General features: G+C 34.1%; 1 protein-coding gene across 5 annotated transcripts in view; it reads left to right on the plus strand.

Moving 5' to 3' along the window:
• Nucleotides 1-26,662, plus strand: part of TAB2 (TGF-beta activated kinase 1 (MAP3K7) binding protein 2) — a 76,322-nt gene that overhangs the window by 45,958 nt on the left and 3,702 nt on the right. For 2 of the 5 annotated variants that reach the window (XM_032485119.1, XM_032485120.1), the window contains 4 exons: nucleotides 2,129-3,629; nucleotides 23,685-23,845; nucleotides 24,044-24,137; nucleotides 24,891-24,971. In XM_032485119.1, the coding sequence (XP_032341010.1) occupies nucleotides 2,129-3,629; nucleotides 23,685-23,845; nucleotides 24,044-24,137; nucleotides 24,891-24,971 (1,837 nt within the window). Of the gene's footprint in view, nucleotides 1-2,128; nucleotides 3,630-23,684; nucleotides 23,846-24,043; nucleotides 24,138-24,890; nucleotides 24,985-26,662 lie in introns of all 5 variants that reach the window. The other 3 variants (XM_032485121.1, XM_032485122.1, XM_032485123.1) reach the window with 3 other exon arrangements.

The raw sequence follows: 26,662 nt of genomic DNA on the forward strand, positions 1-26,662 counted from the left end.
AGATCTGATCAGTTGATTTGGGGAGGGAAAAAAGTCAAACCTTGCTCACTAACCTTTTGCATTACCTATTCAAACTGTGGACCATCATTTTTTAACAAGACTTCAAGATACTTTTTAGTTCAGTTTTCTCTAATAAAATTTAATCTCGTATCAAACTGCCTGTAGACATTTTAACTTGGTTATTCATCTTTTTTATGTCTAAAACCATCAGCTTTCTGTTACACTCTTAATCTTCCATTTCTCTTTGACTCCTCTTTCTCTTTTGTGCCAAATTGTGTTGACTATCTGTAGTCGTTCATAATTTGTTTCCACTGTCAGTTGTTATTTCATGACTTCTAACTGGTCTTCTTGGCAAAAAGTTTCCCTTTTCCTGTTCTTAAGTATCAGTGGAGCCATGTTCCCCAAACATCCTTTGTATCTTCAGTTCTCTGTTAATTTATATTCAGTGGCTCTCCCCATTGTCTATATATTTTTAAAATTTTTTATTGTAGTTGTTGATTTACAGTGTTTCAGGTATACAGAAAAGTGATTCAGTTGTACATATACATATATATATATATTCAGATTATTTTCCATTATAGGTTATTACAAGATATTGAATATAGTTCCCTGTGCAGTACAGTAGGTCCTTGTTGTTTATCTAATTTATATATAGTGGTGTGTATCTGTTAATCCCAAATCCCTAGTTTATCCCTCACCCCTTCCCCTTTGGTAACCTTAAGTTTGTTTTCTATGTTTGTGAGCCTGTTTTGTAAATAAATTCCTTTGTATCATCTTTTTAGATTCCACATATAAGTATTATCGTATATTTATCTTTCTCTGTCTGAATTACTTCACTTGGTATGATCATCTCTAGGTCATCTATGTTGCTGCAAATAGCATTATTTCACTCTTTTTTATGGCAGAGTAATAGTCCATTGTATAACTCCCCGTTACCTATATTGAAGTCCAAAGTCTAGTATGATTCATTTTTCAAAACCCACAATTATTTAATGGCAGTCTGCTTTTTTAACAATTTGTTCTACAAAATTTCCAGTACAAACCTTTTAACTCCAGCTAGATCTGTTCTAATTACCTTGCTTAGAACTTTTACTTACTATCACATTTATGTCTATCTTTAACTTCCTTTCACCAAGAATGCTTTTTTCTATCCAAGTTCTACATATACTCTGAAGCCCATCAGATGGTACCTCCCTCATTAACATAGTCCTTTCTACAGTAGCCTATAATATTAACTCTTTGTTGAACTTCAATACCACTCATTATTTGGCACATACTCGTGTTTTAATAATGTTACCTTTCCATAAATCCATAGTTTATCTCCCTAATTGAGTTGCAAACTCTTCTAGGGAGAAGTTTGGTTTTATACGTCATTGGGTCTTCCACAGTTTCAAACAGAATGCTGTACATATTGTAGGTGTTCAGTAAATATTTTTATGGATGATTTATGAGGAGTGGTTTGTCAGTCTCTTATGAGAATTCTTTGAAAACAATCTGATTATTTTTGTTTTGTTTTGTTTTCATTTCTCTGGAGTATAATTATCTGGTGCTGTCTAAAGGCAGAGAAGGAAACTCAGTTACTCTGCAGGCTACCTTGAGCTTATATTATATATGTAGATATGGGTAGGGTTTTTTTAAAACACGCAGAAGCATGTAAAGAATTGAGATGCCTTTGTTATTAATTTTAGAACTTTTTAATTTAAATACTACGATTAGTTTTTTTAAAGGTCATTTTTAAAAGAATCACATAGCACTTGAATGTGCAGAATATTAGTTGTACAGTATTATATGCTTAATCAAGTGCTTATATTTTGTTCAACATTTAGATTGCATTTTTAATTAAGTTGTAATTGTACTGTATTTGCATGAATCCATTTACTATAAAATAGCTTCTAAAACAGAACAATGACTTGGTTCACTTTTAGTTATTGCTAGAGAACTTTTTCATTATGTTAGTAATGGGGATCTTTAATTCAACTATTTGCATAAATATTAGTTCTTCTCAAATATATCTTTTATAATTATATTGACTAATCACTTGTTAATCATGTGGTATTTTAATAATGATGACAGTATATGCATTAGCTTCTGGTTGTTAACATCATGCTGTTTTTATTTTGTTTTATAGAATAATAATAACCTGGATGCCTGCTGTGCAGTTCTCTCTCAGGAGAGTACAAGGTATCTTTATGGTGAAGGAGACTTGAATTTTTCGGATGATTCTGGAATTTCTGGTCTACGCAATCACATGACTTCTCTCAACTTGGACTTGCAGTCACAGAATGTTTACCACCATGGAAGAGAAGGAAATAGAATGAATGGAAGTAGGACTCTAACGCACAGCATTAGTGATGGACAACTTCAAGGTGGTCAGTCCAATAATGAACTATTTCAGCAGGAGCCACAGACAGCACCAGCTCAAGTTCCTCAAGGCTTCAATGTTTTTGGAATGTCCAGTACATCTGGTGCTTCAAATTCAGCACCACATCTTGGATTTCACTTAGGCAGCAAAGGAACATCTAACCTTTCTCAACAAACTCCGAGATTTAATCCCATTATGGTAACTTTAGCCCCAAATATCCAGACTGGTCGTAATACTCCTACATCTTTGCACATACATGGTGTACCTCCACCTGTACTTAACAGTCCACAGGGAAATTCTATCTATATTAGGCCCTACATTACAACTCCTAGTGGTACAACTCGACAGACACAACAGCATTCTGGCTGGGTATCTCAGTTTAATCCCATGAACCCTCAACAAGTTTATCAACCTTCACAGCCTGGTCCCTGGACTACATATCCTGCATCTGCTCCTCTGCCACATACCTCAGCCCAGCAGCCCAATCAGCAAGGCCACCAGACTTCTCATGTCTACATGCCCATCAGTTCACCTACTACCCCACAGCCACCAACAGTTCATTCATCTGGTGGCTCACAGTCTTCTGCCCACAGCCAATATAACATTCAGAATATTTCAACAGGACCTCGAAAAAACCAGATTGAAATCAAACTTGAACCCCCACAAAGAAACAGTTCTTCAAAATTACGTTCTTCTGGACCTCGAACCTCCAGCAGTTCCTCTTCGGTCAACAGCCAGACCTTAAATAGAAATCAGCCCACTGTTTACATAGCTGCCAGTCCCCCGAATACTGATGAGGTAATGTCCCGTAGTCAACCTAAGGTCTATATTTCAGCTAATGCCACCACAGGAGATGAGCAGGTCATGCGGAATCAGCCCACCCTCTTTATATCCACAAACTCTGGAGCATCTGCTACCGCCAGGAATATGTCCGGGCAAGTGAGCATGGGTCCTGCCTTTATTCATCACCACCCTCCCAAAAGTCGAGCAGTAGGCAATAACTCTGCAACTTCTCCTCGAGTGGTGGTCACTCAGCCCAATACAAAATATACTTTCAAAATTACAGTTTCTCCCAATAAACCCCCTGCAGTTTCACCAGGGGTAGTGTCCCCTACCTTTGAACTTACAAATCTTCTAAACCATCCTGATCATTATGTAGAAACAGAGAATATTCAGCACCTCACGGACCCTACTTTAGCACATGTGGATAGAATAAGTGAAGCACGGAAGTTGAGTATGGGATCTGATGATGCTGCCTACACACAAGGTAATGATAATATTGGAGTTGGGATCATTTTCCATTCGGGGCTTGATTGGTGTACATTTGATTTCACTATAGAAATGGGTATCAGTTTTACTATTTTATCTTTTAAACGTTGCCTGAAATAATACTATCTTAAGAACCTTTGAGAGTATTCATAGTAAATTTTGAATTTCAATTTTAGTATCTTATAATTTAAAGCTTGAATGGTAAGAGTTATCAGATCTTCAGAATAATCAACTCTATTTATTTGTTTTCTTACTGTTTATAAAACTTTTTCAATTACTCTCACCTATGGTGGTGCTGACTTTTCCTTTAAATTTTCTGCAATTAAAATTCATGAAAACACACTTTTTTTTCTGCTCTTGTTAAATTTATTTATTTCCAAAGAATACAGTAGTAATTCAAGTGAAAATAACAAAATAGACCTTACATTTGCCTGGAGAAACTACAAAAATACTTATGCCTGGGTTCCATCCCAAAACAATGGGAACAGAATCTCTGGGATGGAGTCCTGGCATGAGTAATTTTTCACAGCTCCCCACTCTGAAAAACCACTGCATTAGGTACCTCTTTGAATTTTCTCTTGCTTAATTTCAATCACATTTTCTTGTTTAATTAGATACATTTCTTCTCTGCACTAGAATACACTGCTTGCATGAAGCCAGCTTACTTTCAAACTTTAACTCACCACATCCTTCTAACTGAGAATGTAAATACTTGATTTTAGCATGAATTTATCTGCCTACAGACTGTAGAGGTCTTGAGATTAGGAAATCCACTTAGTTCTCACACAAATAAAGAAATAAGCAAACAAACACAAAGACAAAAACTTTGAACAACAGTTGGGGGCTCATAAAATAGTCACTATCTGATTGGTTCCTTCAAATGAAATTACTCTTATTTTATAGAAATTGGAAAACACACATTTTAGTAAGAGATTAGTGGACTGACTGACAAGTAAATGTGCCTTCTTTGACTAGAATAATTCTCTATTCTTCATTTTCCTAATACAACATTGTTACTTTTATTTTATATCAAAGTTTAAATTGCTACAAGTTCTTGAATAACTCAAAGAGAAATTTGAATCTTGTTTCTGATGGTTGATTCTTTCAGCCTCCCTTAAACATCAGTTAATGCAACCTTTCTTTTTATTTGGAACTGTGAATAAGAGTGTTAGTTCTAACTATGATTATCCTTTTATGAATTAGACTAGTTAATGTTGGCATAATACTAAATTGTATTTATATTAATTGAGTTAGGTAATTTCTATCATGTGATATTTTATCTGACCCTGTAAGTTATTTAATCTCTGACAGGGAATTGTTAAACTCATTCAGATAAAAAAGTGGAGGATAAGTGTTTGTTTTCTTGAATATTGACGCAAGTTTTATGGATTAGCTGGAGTCCTTTAGGGTAAGGATGTGTCTCAGTCATCTTTGTATCACCATGAATTGTTCCAAGTATTGCAGGTTGGAAAATACTATATCATCACCCCCATGCAGTATGTAGCCCCCTGCTACCACTAGTACCCCTTGTCCTTTTTAAAATTTCTAAAAATAGTGATTTTACTTTAGAGTTTCTTAAAGGAGCCTGACTATTCTGGTTTTTTTAATGTTTTAAACAGTTATATTCTAGTGATTCCCAACCCAAGCTGGGCTGTGGTGTTTTCAGATTCCACTATCACCTATGGAGCTTTCAGAAAATAAAAATGCCCAGGCTCAGCCCAAACTTGCTCAGTTAGAGTTTCTGAATGGTGAAGCCTAGAGGTGCATGTGTGCATGGGTGCACCTGTGTTTTAAAAGTCCGTGGGTCATTCTGATTTCACTAGAAATTGTGCTAAAACTTTTTTAATTTTCCATGTGTCTGTGACTAAATTGGAACCATTTTTGTTTAGTTTTGGAAGTAAATGATTTTTAATATACCATTATTTTTGCCACTGATATTTAATTCCTATTCTTCCCCCAGAGTCCTTTCTTCTGCTCTCCTTCCATCAAAATAGATTTCCTATGTTTGAATAGTTGCTGACTTTTAAATGGAGAGCATTTTTTTTCTTCCAGTTTTTTTGAGATATAATTGCCATACAGCACTGTATAAGCTTAAGGTGTACAACAGAATGTTTTGACTTACATACATCATGAAATGATTACCACAGTAGGTTTACTGAACACCCATCATCTCATATAGATACAACACTAAAGAAGTAGATTTAATTTTTTTTTCCTTCTGATGAGAACTCTTAGGATTGACTCTTAACAGCTTTCATTTACAATGTACAACAGTATTCATTATCTTTATTGTGTTGTACATTACATCCCTGGTACTTATTTATAAATGCAAGTTTGTACCTTTTGACTACTTTCATCTAATTCCCCCTCCCTCCACCACTCCCCACCCCAAGCCCACCCCCTGCCTCTGACAACCATGAATTTGATCTCTTTTTCTGAATTTGTTTGTTTGTTTTTGAAGTGTGATTGACCCGCTACACTGTGTTAGTTCCTGGTACACAGCATGGTGATTCGCTATTTCCATACATTTTGAAGTGATCACGATGATAAGTCTAGTTGTCATCTTTCACCAAACAAAATATTATATAATTATTGACTGTATTCCCCATACTGTACATTTCATACCTGTGACTCAATATTTTGTAACTGAAAGTTTGTACCTCTTAATCTCCCTCACCTATTTCTCCCTCTCCCCAACCCACCCAGAGAGTAAATTTTTATATGCAGATAATTTGATAAGAGGAATTTTTGATTGAAGTAGATATACAATATTCATATTTAACTGGAGTATAAATTAAAGTGTTAGTTAAACTTGCTGTCTTCAGTCTTTCTCCCATTCTGTCTTGAATCTCCTCTAGTCAGCACTTTTCCCACCACAGTCAGCCACAGCTGCTCCTTTCAAGGCCATCAGTGGCAGCATCGTTACTAAAGCTAGAGGTTTTCAGCCCTTGTCTTCATTGATATGTGTCAGTTAAGCACCCTCTTCTCTGTGAAATATTTTGTTCACTTGACTTACTGAAGGATGGATTCCACCTCTCCTTTTATTCTTTGCTAGTTCTTCCTCATTTCTCTGACCTTTCACCTCTTTGTTCAAAGAAGTGAGATCAAAGCCTCAGCTCAGTCATTGGGCTTCCTTTCTTCCCTAGATAATCTCAGTCAGCCTCATGACTTTAAATATTATTATATGCTAATAACTCCCAAATTTGTAACTCTAACCTGGACTTACTCCCTGAATTTTAAGCAGTTTGTTTAACTACCTACTTAACATCTCCATTTGAATGTTGACGAGGCATCTCAGGTTAACTATGTCTAAAGCAACTTTTGACATTGCCCCCAACTTACTCTTCCCATCTCAATTAATGGAAACTTAACCAGGCCAGAAACTTCAGAAATACCCTTGACTCATTCCTTCTTTCACATTTCACTTGTAATTGACAATAAATCCTGTCAATCTTAACCTTCAAAGTATATCAAGACCTCTCTTTTTTTCTTTTTTAACCATTCCCAGCCATTGTCATTACCTGGTCTGAGCCACCATCATCTCTCTGATGGTTACTGCAGTAGCCCACCTGCTTTCACCCTTTCCTTTTTATGGTCTTCTTTTAACTCAGCCGCCACAGAAATAGTTTTAAAAGCAAAAAAAAAAAAAATCATATTTCACCTTAAAAATTATTGAACACCTATGATGTTTAATATTATTATGAACTATACCTATAATAAAAAAACAATGTGCTTTTCTTTGGTTCTAAATATGATGCTGTTTGACGTATCATTAATTTGAAGATGATTGTGTTGATGCATTTATGGCAAACCATTTATATTCTGTCATCTCAGTGCCCAGGTCTCAAATTTGAAGGATAATTGAGTGGCCTACAGTTAATGTCTGTATGTGCAAACAGTGAGTTTCCAAGCCTTCACAGGTGCCATGGTCTGAATGTATTTTCCCAAAATTGAAAGATGATGCTATTAGGAGATGGGGGCCCTTTGTGAGGTGATTAGGTCATGAGGGAAGAGCTCACATAAATGGGATTAGTGCTCCTAGGAAAGAGGCTTTAGAGAGACCTCTTGCCCAATTCCACCGTGTGGGAACCCAGCAAGAACGTGCCAGCTATGAACCAGGAAGAGAGTGCTCATGTTTACCATGCTGGTGGTGCCTTGATCTTGGACTTCCAGCCTCCAGAACTGTAAAAAATAAATTTCTGTCATTTATAAACCCCCCCAAAGCATAATTCATATTATATCTGCACATGATAGCTATCTCTTTCAAAGTAAAGGCTACAGAGTCTTACATGATTGACTGCCTCTCCGCCACTAGTTTTCCTTTCCACCACCTCACTCTGTTCTAGCCCTACTGGCCTTTATTCCTTAAACATACAAGGCATACCTTAGGCCCTTTGCACTTGCTATTCCCTCTGTCTGAAATTCTTTCCTCCCAGAATCCACAGTTAAGTCCCTCACTCCTTTCAGGTCCTTAATCAAAAGTCACCTTTTCAGTGATCCCTGATCTCCCTATCTAAATCCATCCCCCAGCATTTCCTGTCTCTCCATCCTTGTTTATATTTGCTCAAGGAGGGGGAAATGAATAATCTGATACCAAGATACATAACAACTAAAACCTACTGAATGCTTACTATATGCTAGACGCTGTTCTGAAAGCCCATTCATTTCTTACAGCCAGCTATAAAGTAGGCACTAGTGTTCTTCATATATTCAGCGTAAAATACTCAGGAACAGATAGGTTAAGAATTTAGCCAAAGGACAGGTGGCAGAGTCAAGATTCTAACAAGGCAGTTGACAACAGAGCCCACGGGACACTTTTAACTACAGCACTATGTCTTTCCAGATTTTCAAAATAAACTCTCTGGAAAGATGCTTCACATTTATCTTATAGCTTCGTATAGCCCCTGGTGCTCCACTGTAAAGGCCACGTGTGCGTCAGTTTGAGAAGCGTGGAGCTAAAAGATCACTCAATAAAAATAAATCAAACAGGCAGTTATCAGGAAAGAAATCAATATATATAGATATAATTAGAAATAACTTGAAACAATAAAGTAATACTGTGGGTGGGTGTAGTGAGCACCTTTTTATAAAGAAGGTAAAAGAATTTGCTAATGAGTGGGGATTCTGGTTTCGAGAACTCAAGCCTACCAAAAAAGCAGGGTTCCCCAGAATCAGCCATTCAGATTACTTGTCTAACAACCTTTGGACTGCTCTAACAACCACGATCAGTTTCTTTAAACATACCTATATGTATAGGGAATTTCCTAACATTCATATGGCTGTGTACCTTTGTGTTATCTGTGCACATGCATACTGTATTGGGTGGGTGCTTTTATCTCATTTCCTTCTGTTCACTATGGAACTGGTGTTGACCCAGGTTTATACATCACCCAGTGTCGAAATCTTGATCTGGCGTTTCAGTGACTTGGTTCAGTCAAATCAAAGGACTGTTCTTTTCTGAAAAATGCATCTCTTATGATGTTAGCTTGTACATGTGTGATGCTCTACAGTTTTACACAGCACTAAATGAGGTGACCTGAATAATACTAATCTTTAAGTAAGGATCTTTTCTGAACTCTAATTTGTGTGGTATAGGTAATAAAGAGAAAAGAAACATCTCTGCCTCCTACAGTGAAATTGATCTTTCTAAAACTCCTGAAACATACTGTTTCAGAGTAGAAAAATAATTTGATTCAGATACTAGAATCATAGGAAAATATTTTTCTCAAATTGAGGAGAGAACATACGTAAATAAATTTGGTATCCAAAATGCATTATATTTATATTTAATATTTGAAATCAAAATATACTAAAATAAAAATTTCAAAAACGAGAATTCATATTTATAAAAGATATATTGCTTGATATGCCCTCTGCTATAGCATGAGAAAAGGAGGTAAATTAATGAAACTTCTACCAGGATACTGCTCATCTCAGCACCAAGTAAAGGAAATAAATTACACTTTAGTCATTAAAGTACTACAAGTATCAGAAGCAAAAATAAACCCCAAATAGAAAGAATAAATTCAAGTTAGAGATTTCATTTCAAATTCTATCAATAGGAAGAAGACTCTTATTTTACCTGCTAAGAACAAATATTGAAGGGAAAATTGTTTATCAGTAGTAAGGCCAGAAAACTACATTTTCCCCTCCTTGAGCCATACCACCTGACTCTTCCTGACTTCTGAAAAGTGCCAATAAATACTTTTTTCATTCACTGTATTCCGAGACTTTCTGGTATCCTTTTCCATTCATATAAGTATGCTTTTTGTAACACTGACAACTTCTATAGATACAAAGAGCAAGTGCTTCACTCATTCAAACCAATTTTCATGGTGGCAGTGGGAAATAGCCTACTTTCTGTATTTGTTACAATTGCCAGAGGCTCTTCCATAACTAACGTTGCTACCAAAAAATGATTTCTTCTTCTCTATTTTCTCTACAGAAATCATCTATGATATTGATCTAGCTAGTAAATTGTGTTTTTTTAATTACGTATATAAAATCATAAGCATTTTTAATGATACTTTAATACTGTTTTTCCAGTTATATTTATGATCTTACCATATTGTTAGGCAATAGCTTTGACTTTGAACCTAAAATAGAAGTACAAATAAGAAAAACTGAGATGAAAATTAGCTTCTTGAGCTTTTTATTTCTCATTCCTTGTCATTTTTTCACCAGTACTTCTCTCCAGATGACACTACTTTTCTATTTAACAAGATTTAGTAAAAGTGCTGCTCATGACAAAAATTGAGGGAGCTAGATATCCTTTTCAAAAGGAAATATGAATTAAATTAAATGTGCACTTTGACTTTATCTTATTCATCTGCTTTAGTTTATTCATCTGCTGATTGGAAATGCCTTTTTTCGAACTTTGACTTGTGGTGACATTGAGATCACATTAAATAATTAACTGAGTAATGAACTTAATTGACATCAAACCACTTAAAGAATTCTTTTTTCTGAATCTGCCCTCCTTATAGATATGTTCTTCCTAGTCTTAAAACTAACTGCCTTTTTAATTTGGAATAAATCTCAGCATTGGAAGAGAGTTTAAACATAATCTAGAACTCTGCAACAAAGGTTATCCGGTCCACTTACCCATTCAGCAATTGGTCCTGCAGGGTCCCTGTCAAGTGTAAAGCCATTCTGTACTTGGATACCTTATGAGAAACAAATGGCCTCCTAAGATAGCACATAACATTTTTGAAGAGTTCTTCTTACTAGCAAGTTATTTCCTGTATTAAATCAATCTTTTTTAAAAACATTATGAAAATAACATATGCACATGATAAAAGAAATTTAACCCAATTTAACCCCCAAAAAAGGAAGATACAATAAAAATTTGTCTCCTTTTGGCCCCTAACCTATCCCTTCCTCCAGCCATCCCACCATTTATTTATCAGATGTCATCTCCATTAGCAGTTCTTTATCCTCTTTCCCTTTGTAATAACATATACACACACACATTCTCACACACACTTTTTTTATGGGAACACAATATGCATATGACTATACATAAATATATGTGGGATTATATAGTCTATACATACTCTACAGTATATATAACAAAGATATTCTATGGGGATGTAGTCATTATTTTAATATTTACTGAGATAGAGTTAACATCCCATGCAGTTCACTGAGTTACAGTGTACCAGTCAGTGATTTTTAGTACAATCATATATGTGCAACGATCACGATCACCACAACCAATATTAGAACATTCTCATCACCTCAAAAAGAAACTCCATACCTACCTCCTTGTCCTGTCACCGTGCCCACAGCTCTAAGCAATCGCTCATCTCCTTTCTGTCTCTGTAGATTTACATATTCTGGACACTTCATATAAATGGAATTACTTAATACAGTCTTTTGTGACTAGCTTTTCTCATTTAGCATGTTTTAAAAGTTTTAAAAGTTGTAGCTTGTGTTTTTTTGGTGGCCCATTATACCATTGTATAGATATACTACGTTTTGTTTATTCATTTATCAGTTAATGGACATTTAGATTGTTTTCACCTTTTGGCTATTATGAATAATGCTGCTATAAATATTCATGTACACATTTTTGTGAACATTTATTTTTTATTTCTCTTGAATATATAGGAGTGAATTCTTGGATCATATGGTAATTCTTTGTTTAACCGTTGAGGAACTGCCAGACTGTTTTCCAAAGTGGCCGTACCATTTTGCATTCCCCCCAGCAGTGTGTGAAGGTTTTGATTGCTCCACATCCTTCACCGCAGTTGCTATTTTCTTTGATTCTTGCTGTCCTAGTGGCTGTAAAGTGGTGTCTCGTGGTTTTGATTTATTTTTCTCTAGCTAATGATGTCAAGGATCATTTCATGTGCTTATTGGCTATTTGTATATTTTCTCTGGAGAAATACCTATTTCTATCCTTTGCCTATTTTTTAATTGGGTTATTTGTTTTTATTAACTGAGTTGTGTGAGTTCTTTATATATTCTAGATATAAGTCCCTAATGTTTTGCAATTATTTTTACCCATTCTGAGTCATTTTTTCACTTTTTTGGTAGTGTCTCTTTCTGCACAAGTTTTTAATTTTGCTGAAGTCCAATTTATGTTTTCCTTTTCATTGTTTCCCTTTTATTTCATATTTTTAGTGTCATATCACAGAATCAATTGCCAAATCCAAGGCCATGAGGATTTACCCCTGTTTTCTACTAAGCGTTTTATGGTTTTAGAGCTTAACTTTTGGTCTTTCATCTATTTTGAGTTAATTTCTGTATAATGGTATGAAATAAGGGTCTAACTTCATTCTTTTGCATGTGACAGTCCAGATGTCCCGGTACCATTTGTTGAAAAGACTTCTTTCCCTGTTGAATGGTATTGGGACCCTTGTAGAAAATTAGTTGATTATAAACACATGGGTTTATTCCTGGACTCTCAGTTCTCTTATTTTATTATCTGTATGTCTGTCCTTATGCCATTGCTACTCTGTCTTGATTATTGTTACTTTCTAGTAAGTTTTGAAATTGGAGCATGTAAATTCTACTTTGTTCTTTTTTAAGATTGGCTGTTTGGAGTCTCCTGCTATTCCATATATATTTTAGAATCAGCTTGTCAATTTCTACAAAGAAGTTATCTGGGATTCTATAGGGATTACACTAAAATACTTTTCTAAATATACTTGATTTTTTTAAAAATGCAAACAGGTCAAAAGGGTTTATGATAGAAAGTTCCCTTCACCAGAGACAACCAAGTTACTCTCAAAAAATTCATTTTGTATTCTTCTAGAAATTGAAAATGGAACATAGTATTTTGCTTTCTGTCGTTCTCATTTTTTGTTTGTTTGTTTGTTTTTATCTTCTTGAGAGTAGTCCCTGTCAGGAATTGCATATCTGCTTCTTTTTAAAATGACTGCATAGTATTTTATACCATAGTCTATAACCAGTCCTTTCTTACAAACCTTAAGGTCTTGCTTTTACAAACTACTGTAGTAAAAACCTTGTGTATACAAATTTTGCCCACACTCATGTATTTTGGCAGAAGAGATTACCAGGAGTGGAAAACTGCTGGGTCAAAGGATATGTATATTTTAAATTTTGATAGATACATCATTTAGGCTTGGTTATGCTGCTGTAACAAACTGTATCTTTAAACAACAAAGGTTTATTTCTAGCTCACTTGACATAGATTAGCTGGTGGGCTCTGTTCTGCATCATCCTCACTCAGGTACACAGGTCGAGGAAAGCTACATCTGCATGCTTCCGTCCTTGTTCAGGCAAGACAAAGGAAATACAGCATGTCAGAACAGACTCCTCATTCAGCTCCAACACGTTACTCTTCAGAAAAGACAAGTCCATGTAGCCATACCTAATTCAGAGTAAAGGGGGAGGCACAATTCTGTGGTATACCTGGAAGGCAGAGCGCCAGAAATAGTTGGTGAAGGACGCTAATGACTGCCTCAGTACGGGTTGCCAGTTTTAATTTTGAGACCCTCTAAAGAGATTCTGCCAGCTTATGCTCCCATATTTATAAATGGGGAGCATTTTTGGCAACACTTATAAAAATGTTCTTTTCTCTTCTCTCCACCCATCATTGTGTAAGTGATTGAAAAAAATACATCTTTGTCAGGTCTGATAGGTTAAAATGTACTGTTCAGGTGTTTTTTAATTTGCATCTTTAAATATGAGTGAGGCTAAGCATCCTTTCATATATTAATTTTTAAGCCACTTGTATTTCTTATTTTGTGAACTTGCTTGTTTTGTGCCTAATCTGTTTTTTTCTAATATGTTTTTACTTTTGTATATTCAAACTTATTAATATTTTTTCCTTCTGGCTTCTGGGTTTTGCTTATATCTTATTTAGAAAGCTCTTCTCTAGTTCAAGATTTTGAAAAAAGAACAGAAATCTTGTATCTTTTCTTTAGCTATAGTGATACTTCTTGACACTATATTGAACTGGCCTCATTTCTCTCTCATGTGACATCCCTTCAAAAACTTGAAAATAACTGCCATACCCTCTGGTAAAGTATACACCTTTCTAAGCTGTGAACACCCCCAGTTCCTACCATGGTTCATCTAGTTCTGTTTCCTTGAGGCACTTCTGGTGTCTCTAGGCCTGTTTTCTTTTTCTCTAAACTGAAAGTCTTAGTATCTATATCTTAAGATTGCATGCAGAGTCTTAATTATGTGCAAATAAATGCCAACAAAGTTATCTAGCAGCAGTCCCATGTTCATCTGTTATTAATACTAATATATAAATAATTTAAATTTCTTAAAAACAATTACAAAGATTAAGCATCATTATTCATAGTTTTATGGTAAAACGTCTTGCCCAGATTATAGCCCCAGTTGCAGCATTGTTGCAGGGTCTGACTTCATACTGTCCTTAAAAGGAGCAAAATAATTAAAACATCAGCATGCTTTATTTTAAAGAGTAACTGCCATCTCTGAGTCTTTCTTGACTCAGTCACCAAATAAGTGACTGTAATTATACAGTAGTGTATAAGACACCTAGAAATCTCTGCTGTCAGCAGGTAGAGAGTAGAAAAATCTTGATTTATTTTAGAATCTGACATTGTGACTTGTTAGGTACAATGACTTAGGCATGTACCTGACTTAGGCATCTAAAATTGTCCTGATGGACAAAAATTTTAAAGATACAAGAAACAAGTGTTTTACATTTCCAATGGCAAACTTTCTCTCTTCTTCCTCTTCTTTTTTTTTCTATTAAGCCTAAGATCTTTGTATCCATAAATGCTTGGGTATGTTTTCCAGTGGAAAAGGCTTTTTTTAATATACACATTCAATTCTCTGCCTTTTTTTTTTTTTAACTTGTGAAGAAATTAGGTGTCATTTACACTTACAAAAAGCCTAAAATTAGTAACACTGTCTGAAACTTCAGGGTTTTTTCTATTTACAAATAAAGTTGAATAACTAAGAAATTGTCTCCATTGTTTATTGGAAGCTGGCAAAAGTTGGGTAAAAATTCTAAGTTTTCTGAAATTGCTGTATGAAACATCTAGTGTGCCTGTAGGGAATGCTTCAAGAGTCCCAGTATGTATTTGAATTACCTGTCAGTTGTTTTAACCACCACCAGAGGGAGTTGCATGCTTAAATCTTTATCCATTAAAATTAAATTTTGACTGAAGAAGATTTAAAAGGTACTGATTTTTTTTCCTCTATCTGTTAGTCTTCCTCCTTTTTTTAATCTATTTAAGGACACTGAGTAGAAGTTAAGTTTGGAATCATTGTATGATTGAAATAGTAAATACATTCCTTATTTCTTTGGTAGAACTAGCATATAAAAGAGCCATCTTTCTGCAGTGTCAGCAGAAAAGCCTTGCCATATTTCACAATGTAGTAAATCTTGCTAAGTAAAAAATATTAAAAGTATTGACACAACATTGTAAAATGATTATAAATCAATAAAAAATGTTAAAAAAATATTAAAAGTAAACATTCAAGGAGACTTGAAAATAAATAAGTTTTTGTTTTACCAATATTTCTATTTCTTGGACATAAAATTAGTATTTTACTATCCATTAAAAGTCAAATTCTTGTTATTATTTTACATTTAGTAGATATTTATCAGTTGCCTATAGTTTTCAGGGTTAAAACTAGATAGTAGGTGATACAAAAATGTTTACCCTCAAGGAGATGGCAGTTTAATTGAGAGATGTACTTAATAATGAAAAATCTAAAATACTGAATTTTTCCAAGTGAAAAATGAAATGGACTCATCTGACAAAAAGAGATTCCCCTTTAATGTGATAATAATTTGTAAGTAGAAAATAATCATATATAAGCTCTTGAAGTAGTTTGTTCCCTTAACTTTGTTTTCTTGTTTCATACTTCATTCATGATATTAATTTATTGATATTCATGATATTAATTTATTTAATGTCCTTTGAACAAGTAGTACAAAAATAAACTTAAACTCCATTACTATTCAGATTATTTTGGATTCCAGAATAGCAGAAATTTAATGTGCTTTTGGCTGAATAAAATATTACAATGCAAATATCACAAATGAAGCTGCAGCACAGTCTTTACCTATTCCTTATTATGGTCTAACTACTTGTATATAATTAGATATTTTAATTTTATCAAAGTGTACATATTTGTATACATATATGTTTTTTATATGGTAGTCTGTAACCACAATGATATGTGTAAGTGTAGGTCCTTTTTTTTTTTTTCTTTTTTTAACTCATCCTTGTTCTACATTCACTGGACCCATTCAGTTTAAAGGCTAGTGTCTCCCTTCAGACCTGGAAATCTTCTGCTTCCAGTTTCTCATTGTCTCTATCTAGAACTTATTTTAATCAGCTATTTAACATCCTGGGCCAATTTTCTGTTCATTTCTCACTGTCATATTCTCAATATATTTCACCTGCTCGTCTTTCTGTTCTATTGTTGAGATTTCCTTAAATCTACTTTCAACCCATGTATGAAATGTTTATTTTAGCAGTGAGGTTTTTAATTTCTAAGAATTAGTTCTCTGGTTCCTTTTTCCTAGCATATTGTTGTTTATGAGTGCTTCTTGTCTCAGATATCTTAATGATAGTAATTAGAAATTAAGTTCTCGTCTCTCCTAAATTATCTCCACTTAATCTGGGTTAAACCTTTCTCTTTGTTTATCGAGATCTTTGACATGTCAAATGTTCCTCAGATGTGTGGTAATCTTGGCCAGTAGTTCATGTTTAGGAATGAAGGACCATGAAGGCTAACTGAAAACCCTGTGTAAGAAAGTGAGACTTAGTCACTTGGTCAGCTTTGCTTTGTGATGAATGACTAAGTGAGGAGCCATCTGCTACAAGAGAACACTTCACCATCACTACCTAGCATTCTTTGTGTATGGGCACCAGCTTGAGAAATGGTTTTGGGGGAACCTTAAGAATAAGCATGCAGCTAATCTGCCCTTCCGTAGGATAAGGAGAGGTTGACCATTCTGTGAGCAGACATCCAGTTAAGCCCCCTTCTTGTCCTTCCTCACTTCTGCCTCCTGCTGTTACCTGCGTTCCTCAAAGCCGAGAGCCTCTAGATTTCTGCAGGGTAAGGTTGTCTGTGGTTTTTCTCCTTGTCTATGATGAGACTGTAGCCTTCTCCGCCCTACTTCATTAGTCTTCCCCACTTCATCTGCTTTCAGCCTTCCAGAAACTCGTTGAAGTCTCTTGTCAATAAATTGCCTTCTTCCTTTATGCCATTGTTGGATTCTGTCAGTTTTAGTTCTCTGTCATTTTCATGGGGTTCCAGGAGGAAGATTATATAAATACAATGCTTAATCATCTTTATATAAATACAATGCTCGGTCAGTCATCTTTACATCAAAGTCCTGTCTGATATAACTGATTCTTCATATTTGGCTTTTAAATTCCATGTTAGTCCATATGTAAATTAACGATAGGAATGACGAGAGTTTTTCCTTTAGCTTACCCACTGGAGTCTGTGTAACAAATTACCCCTTCTGTCTAAGTACATATTACTAGATTGTGCATGAGCCTAATTCATCTGTATGTGTAGTTGATATTATTTTGTTTGTAACAGTCTTTTCATATGCCAAAACAAAGAAAACCCAAAAAGCCAGTCTAAAGGATTTATTCAAATTCCTGTTCATAGTCATTTCCCATAACAGAGATGAAATTTTCTAGCCTCATCCCACAACTACAGCCCTTGTTTTGTAAGCCTTCCTGACTCTCTTCTGAAGCTATCTCCTTCTTTTGGACCCTGAAAGTATAATTGTCATATTTCTTTCTCCCCAATCAACCCCCAACTCTTTTTCATTTAGTGGAAGCTGATTAGAGCCAAAGTGTTCATAAATAAACACTGTAATTATTATTCTTTATTATAAGTCTAGTAATGTTTCTTAGTGGATGTGTCTTATGTCATATTTTGTACAGTAAAGGTTAAAATTGCAGTCAAAACCATAACTAGAGAAAAAAAGTTTAGCTTTAGCTGAATTTTCATAGGGTTTTTTTTTAGAAATTCGCCTTGACACTCCTTTGTAATTCATCTTTCTCAGATTCCTATCTAAAAATGCCGTACCACAAATGAAAAATGAACTACACACATGAAAATCCAGGCACTTAATAGAGAAATCAAGATCACATCTCTCTTCTACTATATTCAGAGCATTTTTTAGCTTGTTTATAATTAAGACATACTTAAGAGATCCTGAATAGTCTAAAGATTAGGTTTGTCATTTCTAATACAGTCATAACTCTGCTTTACGATTTTGTTTTCACTAGAAAAAAAGATTTCTTAAAGAAGTTCTAAAATAGTGGATTCACAGTATTTTAGTTTAGGGTTTCAGTCTAATCATAGTAGTTATCTTGCCTTTACTCCCAAAGGCAGGCCACATCTTTAGCCATTGCAGAACCTCCTTTCTATGTGAATTCCCAAAGATGTAGTATTTCTTCTGTTTCAGAAACATTCTGAAGAATTTACTCTTAAACTTCAAAACATACTTATGACAGTACCTTTAGCAATTGTGACTCCTTCTTCTCTCCTAAATCTTTTTCTGAATCAGATTTTTATCTCCTAATGTAGGCCTTCTATGTAGCTTTCAGCTTTTTTTCCTGAAATGAATATTGCTACACTGACTTTATTTCAATTTTATATTTGCGTCATATATCAATTTCAGAATATCTCTAGCTGCCTTCAAGGTTTTCTCTGTATCTTTGGTTTTCAGTAGTTTGACTATGATGTGTCTAGGTTTTGCTTTATTTTGCTTTACTGTTTACTTGGAGATCTCTGGGCTTCTTAGATCTGTGGTTTAGTGTCTTTCATTAATTTTAGAAAATGTTTAGCCATTATCTCCTCACATATTTCTTCTGCCTTATTTTTCTGTTCTCCTTCACCAATTACATGTATTTTACACTATAGACTGATGTCGTTTCTCACCTCTTAGGTACTTTGTTCTTTTTCCCTCTTTTTCTTTGTGTTTAATTTGGGTAACCCCTGTCTTCAAGTTCACTGATTCTTCTGTATCCAGAGTGCTGGTAAGCCTGTTGAAGGAATTCTTTATCTCTGATAACCATATTTATTTCTAGCATTTGACTTTTTTTTTTGTAATTGCCATCTCTCTTCTCGAATTACCCCATCAGCTCCTACATGCTGTCTACCTTTTTACCTAGATCCTTCAACATGTTAATCAGTTATTTTTAAATTCTCTGACAAGTACTTTCAGCATCTGGGTGCTCTTTGAGTATGGTTCTATTGATTGCTTTCTCTCTTTATGATAAGTTGGATTTTTTTCTCTCGCTTTTCTATGTATCTCTTAATTTTTTATTGAATGCCAAATATTGTGTGTAAAGAAACAGAAGAGACTGAGATAAATAGTATTTACATCCAGAAACTAGAATATCTTTTTTTCCTGTCAGGATATTAGTGTGAAGGAGGTTGAGTCGATTTAGGCAGGAGGGGAGCTTGGTTTGGATTTTGTTGTTGCCTTAAGTGCATCACAGTCTTCATGTATCTCCAGCAATTAGCTGCTCTTTGTGTCTCTTAGAGTGCTGCCTAAAGTGCAAAATATTACTTTACTTTAGTCCCCTTTATTTTTTTTTTTAACCTTTCTGTGCTGTGGTGGGTCTCTAGGCCATAGTTTGCTAGCCCCTTGTTTTTAGAGCTTTGTTCTTGGGCCACATCCCCCTTATCTCCACCCCTCCCCCCATCTCTCCTACCTCTGTAATATAAGCTCCAGAAGGGCAGAGTTTCTTACCTGTTTTGTTCATTGATTTCCAGAGTACCTACAACAATGCCTGACACATTGTAGGCTCTCAGTATATTGAAAAATGGGTTAGTGAATTATGTTTTAAATTTTTTTTTAATAAACAGCCTGTAGCTGTTGATCTCTTGTATCTTTACAGATACATTTAATTAGATTTATTGTGATTACTGTTATATATGGAATTATTCCTGTCATTTTTTGCTTTTCCAATTCTCTTTTCCCTCCTTTCCTACCATTAAGTTTAATCATATTTTCTTTATTTCTCCTTTTCCTTTTAGTTTAGAAACTGTATTCTGTTTAGCTTCCTCTAGTGGTGATCCCTGAATATTTAACATGTATATTTGATTTAGCAAATTGGAGTTTTCTTTCTAAATACTTTCAAAATCTTAGAATGTTTTTCCTCTGATCTGTGTATTTCCAATTTCTTGTTATTCTTTTCTAATATTTTAGTTTTACTTTGTTTTAAACAGTCTGTACCACCCCACCCACTGCCATGATCTTTTTCCTTCATTTTATAGTTAGAACTTTTTCTTAGATTTATTCATCTCATTTCTTCCTTTTATATTAATTTCCTTCTTACCAAAAAACATTTTTAGTAGTTCTTTAAGCAGCCATCCATGGTTTGTATATTTCCCCAAGCTTTATCTCTTTATTCATCCCTCCTCTAATTTAGTTAGGGGAACTAATTATTCCATTATCTTCTGGAATATTTCTTTTCTTTACCAGCTATCAGATTTTGCCTCTTCTCCATTCTCTATTGTCTCCTTTTGGAACTGCTTTTTATATTTATGTAAAATTTTTTAACTCCCCTTTCATGTTTTTTTTTTTCCCATCACTTTAATTTCTGTGTATTCTGAGTAATAATCACAGATTTATCTTCCAGGTCACTAAATGTGTCTTTGACTATATCTAATCTATTATTTAATCTATTTGTTTGACTTTTTCATTTCAGTGACTATTTTTCTTTTCGAGAGGTGGTACTTTTCCAAATCTTATTCATAGCAACTTTTTCTTTTATTATATTTTAGTTTCTTCTGTTATGGTTATAATCATCTTAAGCAGACTTCCATAGCTTCTTTCAGACTATTATATAATCTTTAAGTTTAGGGGAACTCCTTTGGGGCCATTGATTCTCATAGTAGATGGTTTTCTTGTTTGGTCATACTTTTCTACGGAGAGCTGCTCTTCACTGAAGATTTTTCCTTTGTGGATCCCATAGTACTAGCTCCCTCGTAGTGGAAGGGGGTTGCCAGAGCACTTTGCATTTGCTTCTGCCAGTTACCCCAAGGAAATCACCAGCCTGGGGCTTATTGTTATAATAACTTCTCACCCTGAGGTTCTCTCTTGCCCTCATGGTAAATTTTGACTACTCAAAGTATAAGTTGTGTTTCATTTTCTCAGGAAATCTATTCTTATACCCTCTCCATATATAATATTGAATAATATCACAAAAGGGGGAGGGTATAGCTCAAGCGGTAGGTCACATGCTTAGCATGCATGAGGTTATGGGTTCAATCCCCACTACCTCCTCTAAAAATAAATAAGTAAAACTAATTACTCCCCCAACAACAACAAAAAAATTAAAAATTAAATTAAAAATTATATATATCACAAATCTATATCTTATTTCTAATTTTAGCACAAACATAAATTATCACGTAGTCATTAGAACCACTGAATAAATGTGTCTTTAAAAGTTTTTTTTTTAACATATTTAGGAAAATATATAAAAAACCATTTAGGGAGAAAATCTCCACTCGTTTTAAGAAATGCTGCTTTTAAATAATCATTAATTTGAACAAATGTCTAATTAATACTATTTTTAAATAAGTTGGTAGGTAGTCAGAGTTTAGAAATGAAAGAAAGTATATTATGTACTCTTAGTTCTCCTTTGCTGTGCCCTACATTCCAACTTTGTGCCCCGGTATTTCTTTTTTTGGAGGGGAGTTAACTAGGTTTATTTATTCATATATGTATTTTTTTAGTGGAGGTACCAGGGATTGAACCCAGGACCTTATGCATGCTAAACACTGTGTTCTACCACTGAGCTATACCCTCCCATCCCCCCGTGCCTCCATTGTCCTACTCGGAAAATAACAGCCCATCCCTCATCTTCTTTTAAGAGAATAAATAAACCCTAGTGCAGAATTCTAATATTTTGGAAATAAGAGGGATAGACCTCTGCAATTCAAATAAAATAAATTAATAAAAGCCTGACAAAACAAGCTTGGGAATAGGTAGGAATGTGCAAAGACACAGCAAGTTTTCTCCCAGTAACATGTATACCTCCAGAATCACCTCCCTATATTCATAGAATATATATTAAAATAGGAGAAAGAATACCAAGATATTTGTGTATCAAAATCAGTCTTGGTTTTTACAACTTGAAACATAATGCCCTGGTATTCTTTTCTTCCAGTAAATCAGAAAGGAGAATTACAGAGAGAAATACTTGTGGGTTATATTAGTGTCAGATTTTTGTTGGGAAAAATTATCTACTATTTAAAGTTCATTTTAAAGTACGTCAGCCTAGTTAGCTTCCCACACCCCACACCCCAATTCTGTTTCAAGTACACTGCTAGATTGAATGGCCTGAATGTACCTTAGTGTGCTGTAGCCTTTTCCTTATCTTATAGATACGTGGAAATTTGAGTTGGATTGAAGATGACTGTGTTTAGCATTAATCTAATCTATTTAATCTGCTTGACTTTTTAATTACTATTTTTCATTTTTAGAAGTTACTGTACTTTTCCAGTAACTTCAGATCTTCCTGTTTTCTCATGGTAGCATCATCCATCCCATGCTGCCTTTTCTATTAATTTAATTGAATTTAAATTTAGTATTTTTCAATTTAAATTGAAGTATAGTTGACTTACAATATGTTAGTTTCAGGTGTACAGCAGAGTGATTCATTTATAGATATGTGTGTGTGTATCCTTTTTCAGGTTCTTTTCCATTATAGTTTATTACAAGATACTGAATATAGTTCCTTGTGCTATATACTAGGTCCCTGTTGTTTATCTGTTTTATATTAGTAGTGTGTATCTGTTAATCCCAAGCTCCTAATTTATCCCTCCCTTAAGCTGCCTTTTAATAGAAGTGATTCAGGTATCTTCAGTTCCAGTCCAGTATCCTTAAAAGTGAGGCTCACCTTGTCCAGAGATGGCAAGAACTTGTATCAGTTTTTATGACTTAATAAGCTTCATGTGACAAGACTGATTGATTATTTTCTGTCTTTAAAAATCTTAGAAAGACATTTTCACAAAGTGTAATTGGATTATAAGAAAATGTAAATGTTTGATTTATCTGAATGGTATTGTTTTTAATTTGCAGTTTGAGCAATTTAATGTTAACATTCATGTGAATTGAAATCAGTCAGTTTTATTTGTTGCAGACATCAAAATGGATTTAACCTAACCCACATTCCCTTCTAAAATATCTGTAAAATGTTCATATTAGGATACCTTATGCATAGTCCAAACAGGTCAGACTTTTTGGAGTAGAAGGCTTATCCTTTCAAAGGGTCTGATGTGAATTTAAAAATAGTACGTAGGTTAACTGACTAGAGCCTGTAGAGAAGCAGTAGGCGAAAATACTGTCTTTGGCCATATAAACCACCTCTCAAATTAAAGTGATATTTGCATGCCTAAATAATTAAAATAAGTTTTAAGTTAAAATTTTTGAAATTTTAAATGTTTAAATTCTCAGTATTTTGTTTTATTGTTATCTTTGGGATTCTTGGCAGCCTCTTGTTTGTTACAGAAATAGGCATTTGTTTTGTTTTCCCAAGGCAGTTTAAAGGTTAATTGACTAAACTGGGAGGGTCCTCATTGTTACTAATATGTATTGCAGCTCTATTGGTACATCAGAAGGCCAGAATGGAACGACTTCAAAGAGAACTTGAGATTCAAAAGAAAAAGCTGGATAAACTAAAATCTGAGGTCAATGAAATGGAAAATAATCTAACTCGAAGGCGTCTGAAAAGATCAAATTCCATATCCCAAATACCTTCAGTAAGTCTTTCTAAAACTGTTGTGACTGCTGTGCTTGAACATGAGAATAGGCAATCTGTCATAAGTATAAAAGCTTGATCTAGTTTGCTAGAAATGCTCTTAATTCATACTTGTTTTTCCCTTGCAAAACTCTACTTTTTCTGAACTAATGACACAAGAATTCGATGTAGATCCTTCTCACATGGAATTATTTTTCAGCTTGAAGAAATGCAGCAGTTGAGAAGTTGTAATAGACAACTCCAGATTGACATTGACTGCTTAACCAAAGAAATTGATCTTTTTCAAGCCCGAGGTAAAGTTCAGCGCATACTCAGCTGAAATTCTTCATATTAACTTACCAACTCTTCCTGTAGCTGGAAACAGACTTATCAGTTGTTATCTTACTGTTTCATATTTGACTTTGGAGCCAGATAGGGCTAAAGAACTCTTGGATTTTTATTTTCTCTTACCTTCCCCCCCAGAAGTATTTGCCAAAACCCATTAAGCTGAAAGATGATTTATTTCATTTTATTTTAGTAAGTAAGCTGTTTATCTTGGAACATTCATGGAAAATGCCGTATCTTAACTTTGGAGAGAAAAAGTTAGTGCTAGTCTGAAAACTATGATTCTTGAACTTGTTCCTTTTGTTTAAAATCTGAACCATTATATTACATTAGTACAAGATTTTTATACTTACTTGAGGCCAGGCCACTTAGTTGCTTATGATGATGTTTAGTCATTTAAAATTATATTTTAAATTTTTAAATTTTAGATTATCTTGTCACATAGAACAGGGGTCTAGTTCGAATTCTGGTATTGTCTTACTAGCATTAGTTGGACTTCTTCCCCAATTTACCACTTAGACCTCTATTATGTACTGTATTATACTTACCTCAGCTGTTTTGAAATCCTTATATCTAATTTGAGATTAGAGGCACAAAATAAGTGAAAAGCATTTGTTCTATTTATACTGTGATTTTTTTTAGAAAGAAAATGTTTGCTTTTTAAAAAAATATATTTTTGAGCTATAAACATTGATATATACTTACTTTTTTATATATTTCAGGACCACATTTTAATCCCAGCGCTATTCATAACTTTTATGACAATATTGGATTTGTAGGTCCTGTGCCACCAAAACCCAAAGGTTAGTGTATCCAGTAAGTGTGAAAACTATTGCATTTTGAATGATTTTAGAAAATTTTTAGCAATTCTACTTCAAACATTGGCATTCTTGGATGGATTCATTAGGAAAATATTTTCACTTACATGCTGGGAATTGAGGAGGATGCAAAAATGTAATAATGTACATAGCTCTTTAATATGCATATCCTTAGGATTCATTATGTACTCCCCAAAATATCAAGTCTTGGCAAAAAAAAAAAAAAAGGTGCAAAAACTTATATTCTTTGAAATTTTAGACAAATAAGGAAGACACTTGAAATTTTATTTTTCATGAATATCCTGTTTTATTTAGCTTATGCATAATTCTGTATAATCAAAATGCTCTGAATTCCAGATGAATGATTTTTGAAAATTATTACCTACTATTATTTTTACATCATTGATATTCACAGACTATATACACACCAAACTAAGAAATGTCAAAACATTTGTGTGGGATTTTTTTTTAATCTAGGCATGAAAAAATGTATAGAAATAATAATATATATAAGAAAAAATACATAGAAGTTCTTTTGTTATTAGAATTTTCACATTCTCATTCAATATCCTTTTCTCCCCACTCCCTTGTTTTTGTTCAAGTATAACTTAATTAGGCCTAGCTATATCCTCTTTTTTTTTCCCCCCCAATACTTTTAAACATTGTTAGCTAGAATGTAATGAACTGTTGTTACAGAGGAGCAAATGTGAGGCTAGGACATTCAGCACAGTGAGTGAGTAGGCAAGTGTTCAGACAGTGGATGCTATTTGGGTGTTAACTAAATAAATAAGACAGTGGTATAACCTAGCTTCTGAAAATAAGCAAAGTGGGTATTTTAGACTCTGAATGAATTGCCTTAATATAATCTTTTTACTCTCTCTCAAAAACTAAAATTTTCCATGTAAAAAGATCCTGTTTTGTTTCAACACAATCTAGTATACTTATGTGTTAAGGGTAGGAGGGAGGTGGAATATAGACGAAGTAAGATTGGTCTTGAAAGTTGTTGAAGGAAGATAAGTACATGAGGTTTATTTTACTGTTCTCTCTACTGTTCTGTGTTTGAAATTTTCCATGATAGAAAGTAAGAAAGAAAAGAAAAAAAAATCCATTACTTAAGTTTTTCTCAAAAGATAGGAGCTTATATGCTGGCAATTTTTGGAAAATAAAGAATCTATTTTTGCCTTAAAGCTAAAATAGGGGGTTACTAGTTTCACCTATAGAGTTTTACTTGGTTCTCAAAATCAGTTTGCTTCACAATGCAGTTTTTTTTTTTTAACAGCTAAAATGAAGTGTGAAAATCACAAGTCATCCTTTGCAATTCTCTTTTCTCAATTATGGTGGTTATTTAGTGTCCAAATACCTCTAATAAAAAAAGTCATAATTCTGAATACCAAAAGAAATTGTGCAGATGTAAGAAAACCATTGGAAATTTTCCATTTAAAAAATTGTAGGTCTTCTATTGATTACCTTAGCTATTTCTTAAATAATAAAGAGGATGCTGCCATTTAATAATAGATTGAAGTGTTAGTACAGATTGAATGGCCTTCGTAAAAACCATTTGTAGTAAAACAAAAAGGATAGACAGATTGTACTAAAAAATGTACCAGGTAAGAATGTTTTCCAACCTGAGTGAGACCAAAATTCTAGTAAGTAGAGTGGATTATCCCCAGATTAAA

Source organism: Camelus ferus, chromosome 8 (genome assembly GCF_009834535.1).
Source record: "Camelus ferus isolate YT-003-E chromosome 8, BCGSAC_Cfer_1.0, whole genome shotgun sequence".
NCBI classification, from domain to species: domain Eukaryota; kingdom Metazoa; phylum Chordata; class Mammalia; order Artiodactyla; family Camelidae; genus Camelus; species Camelus ferus.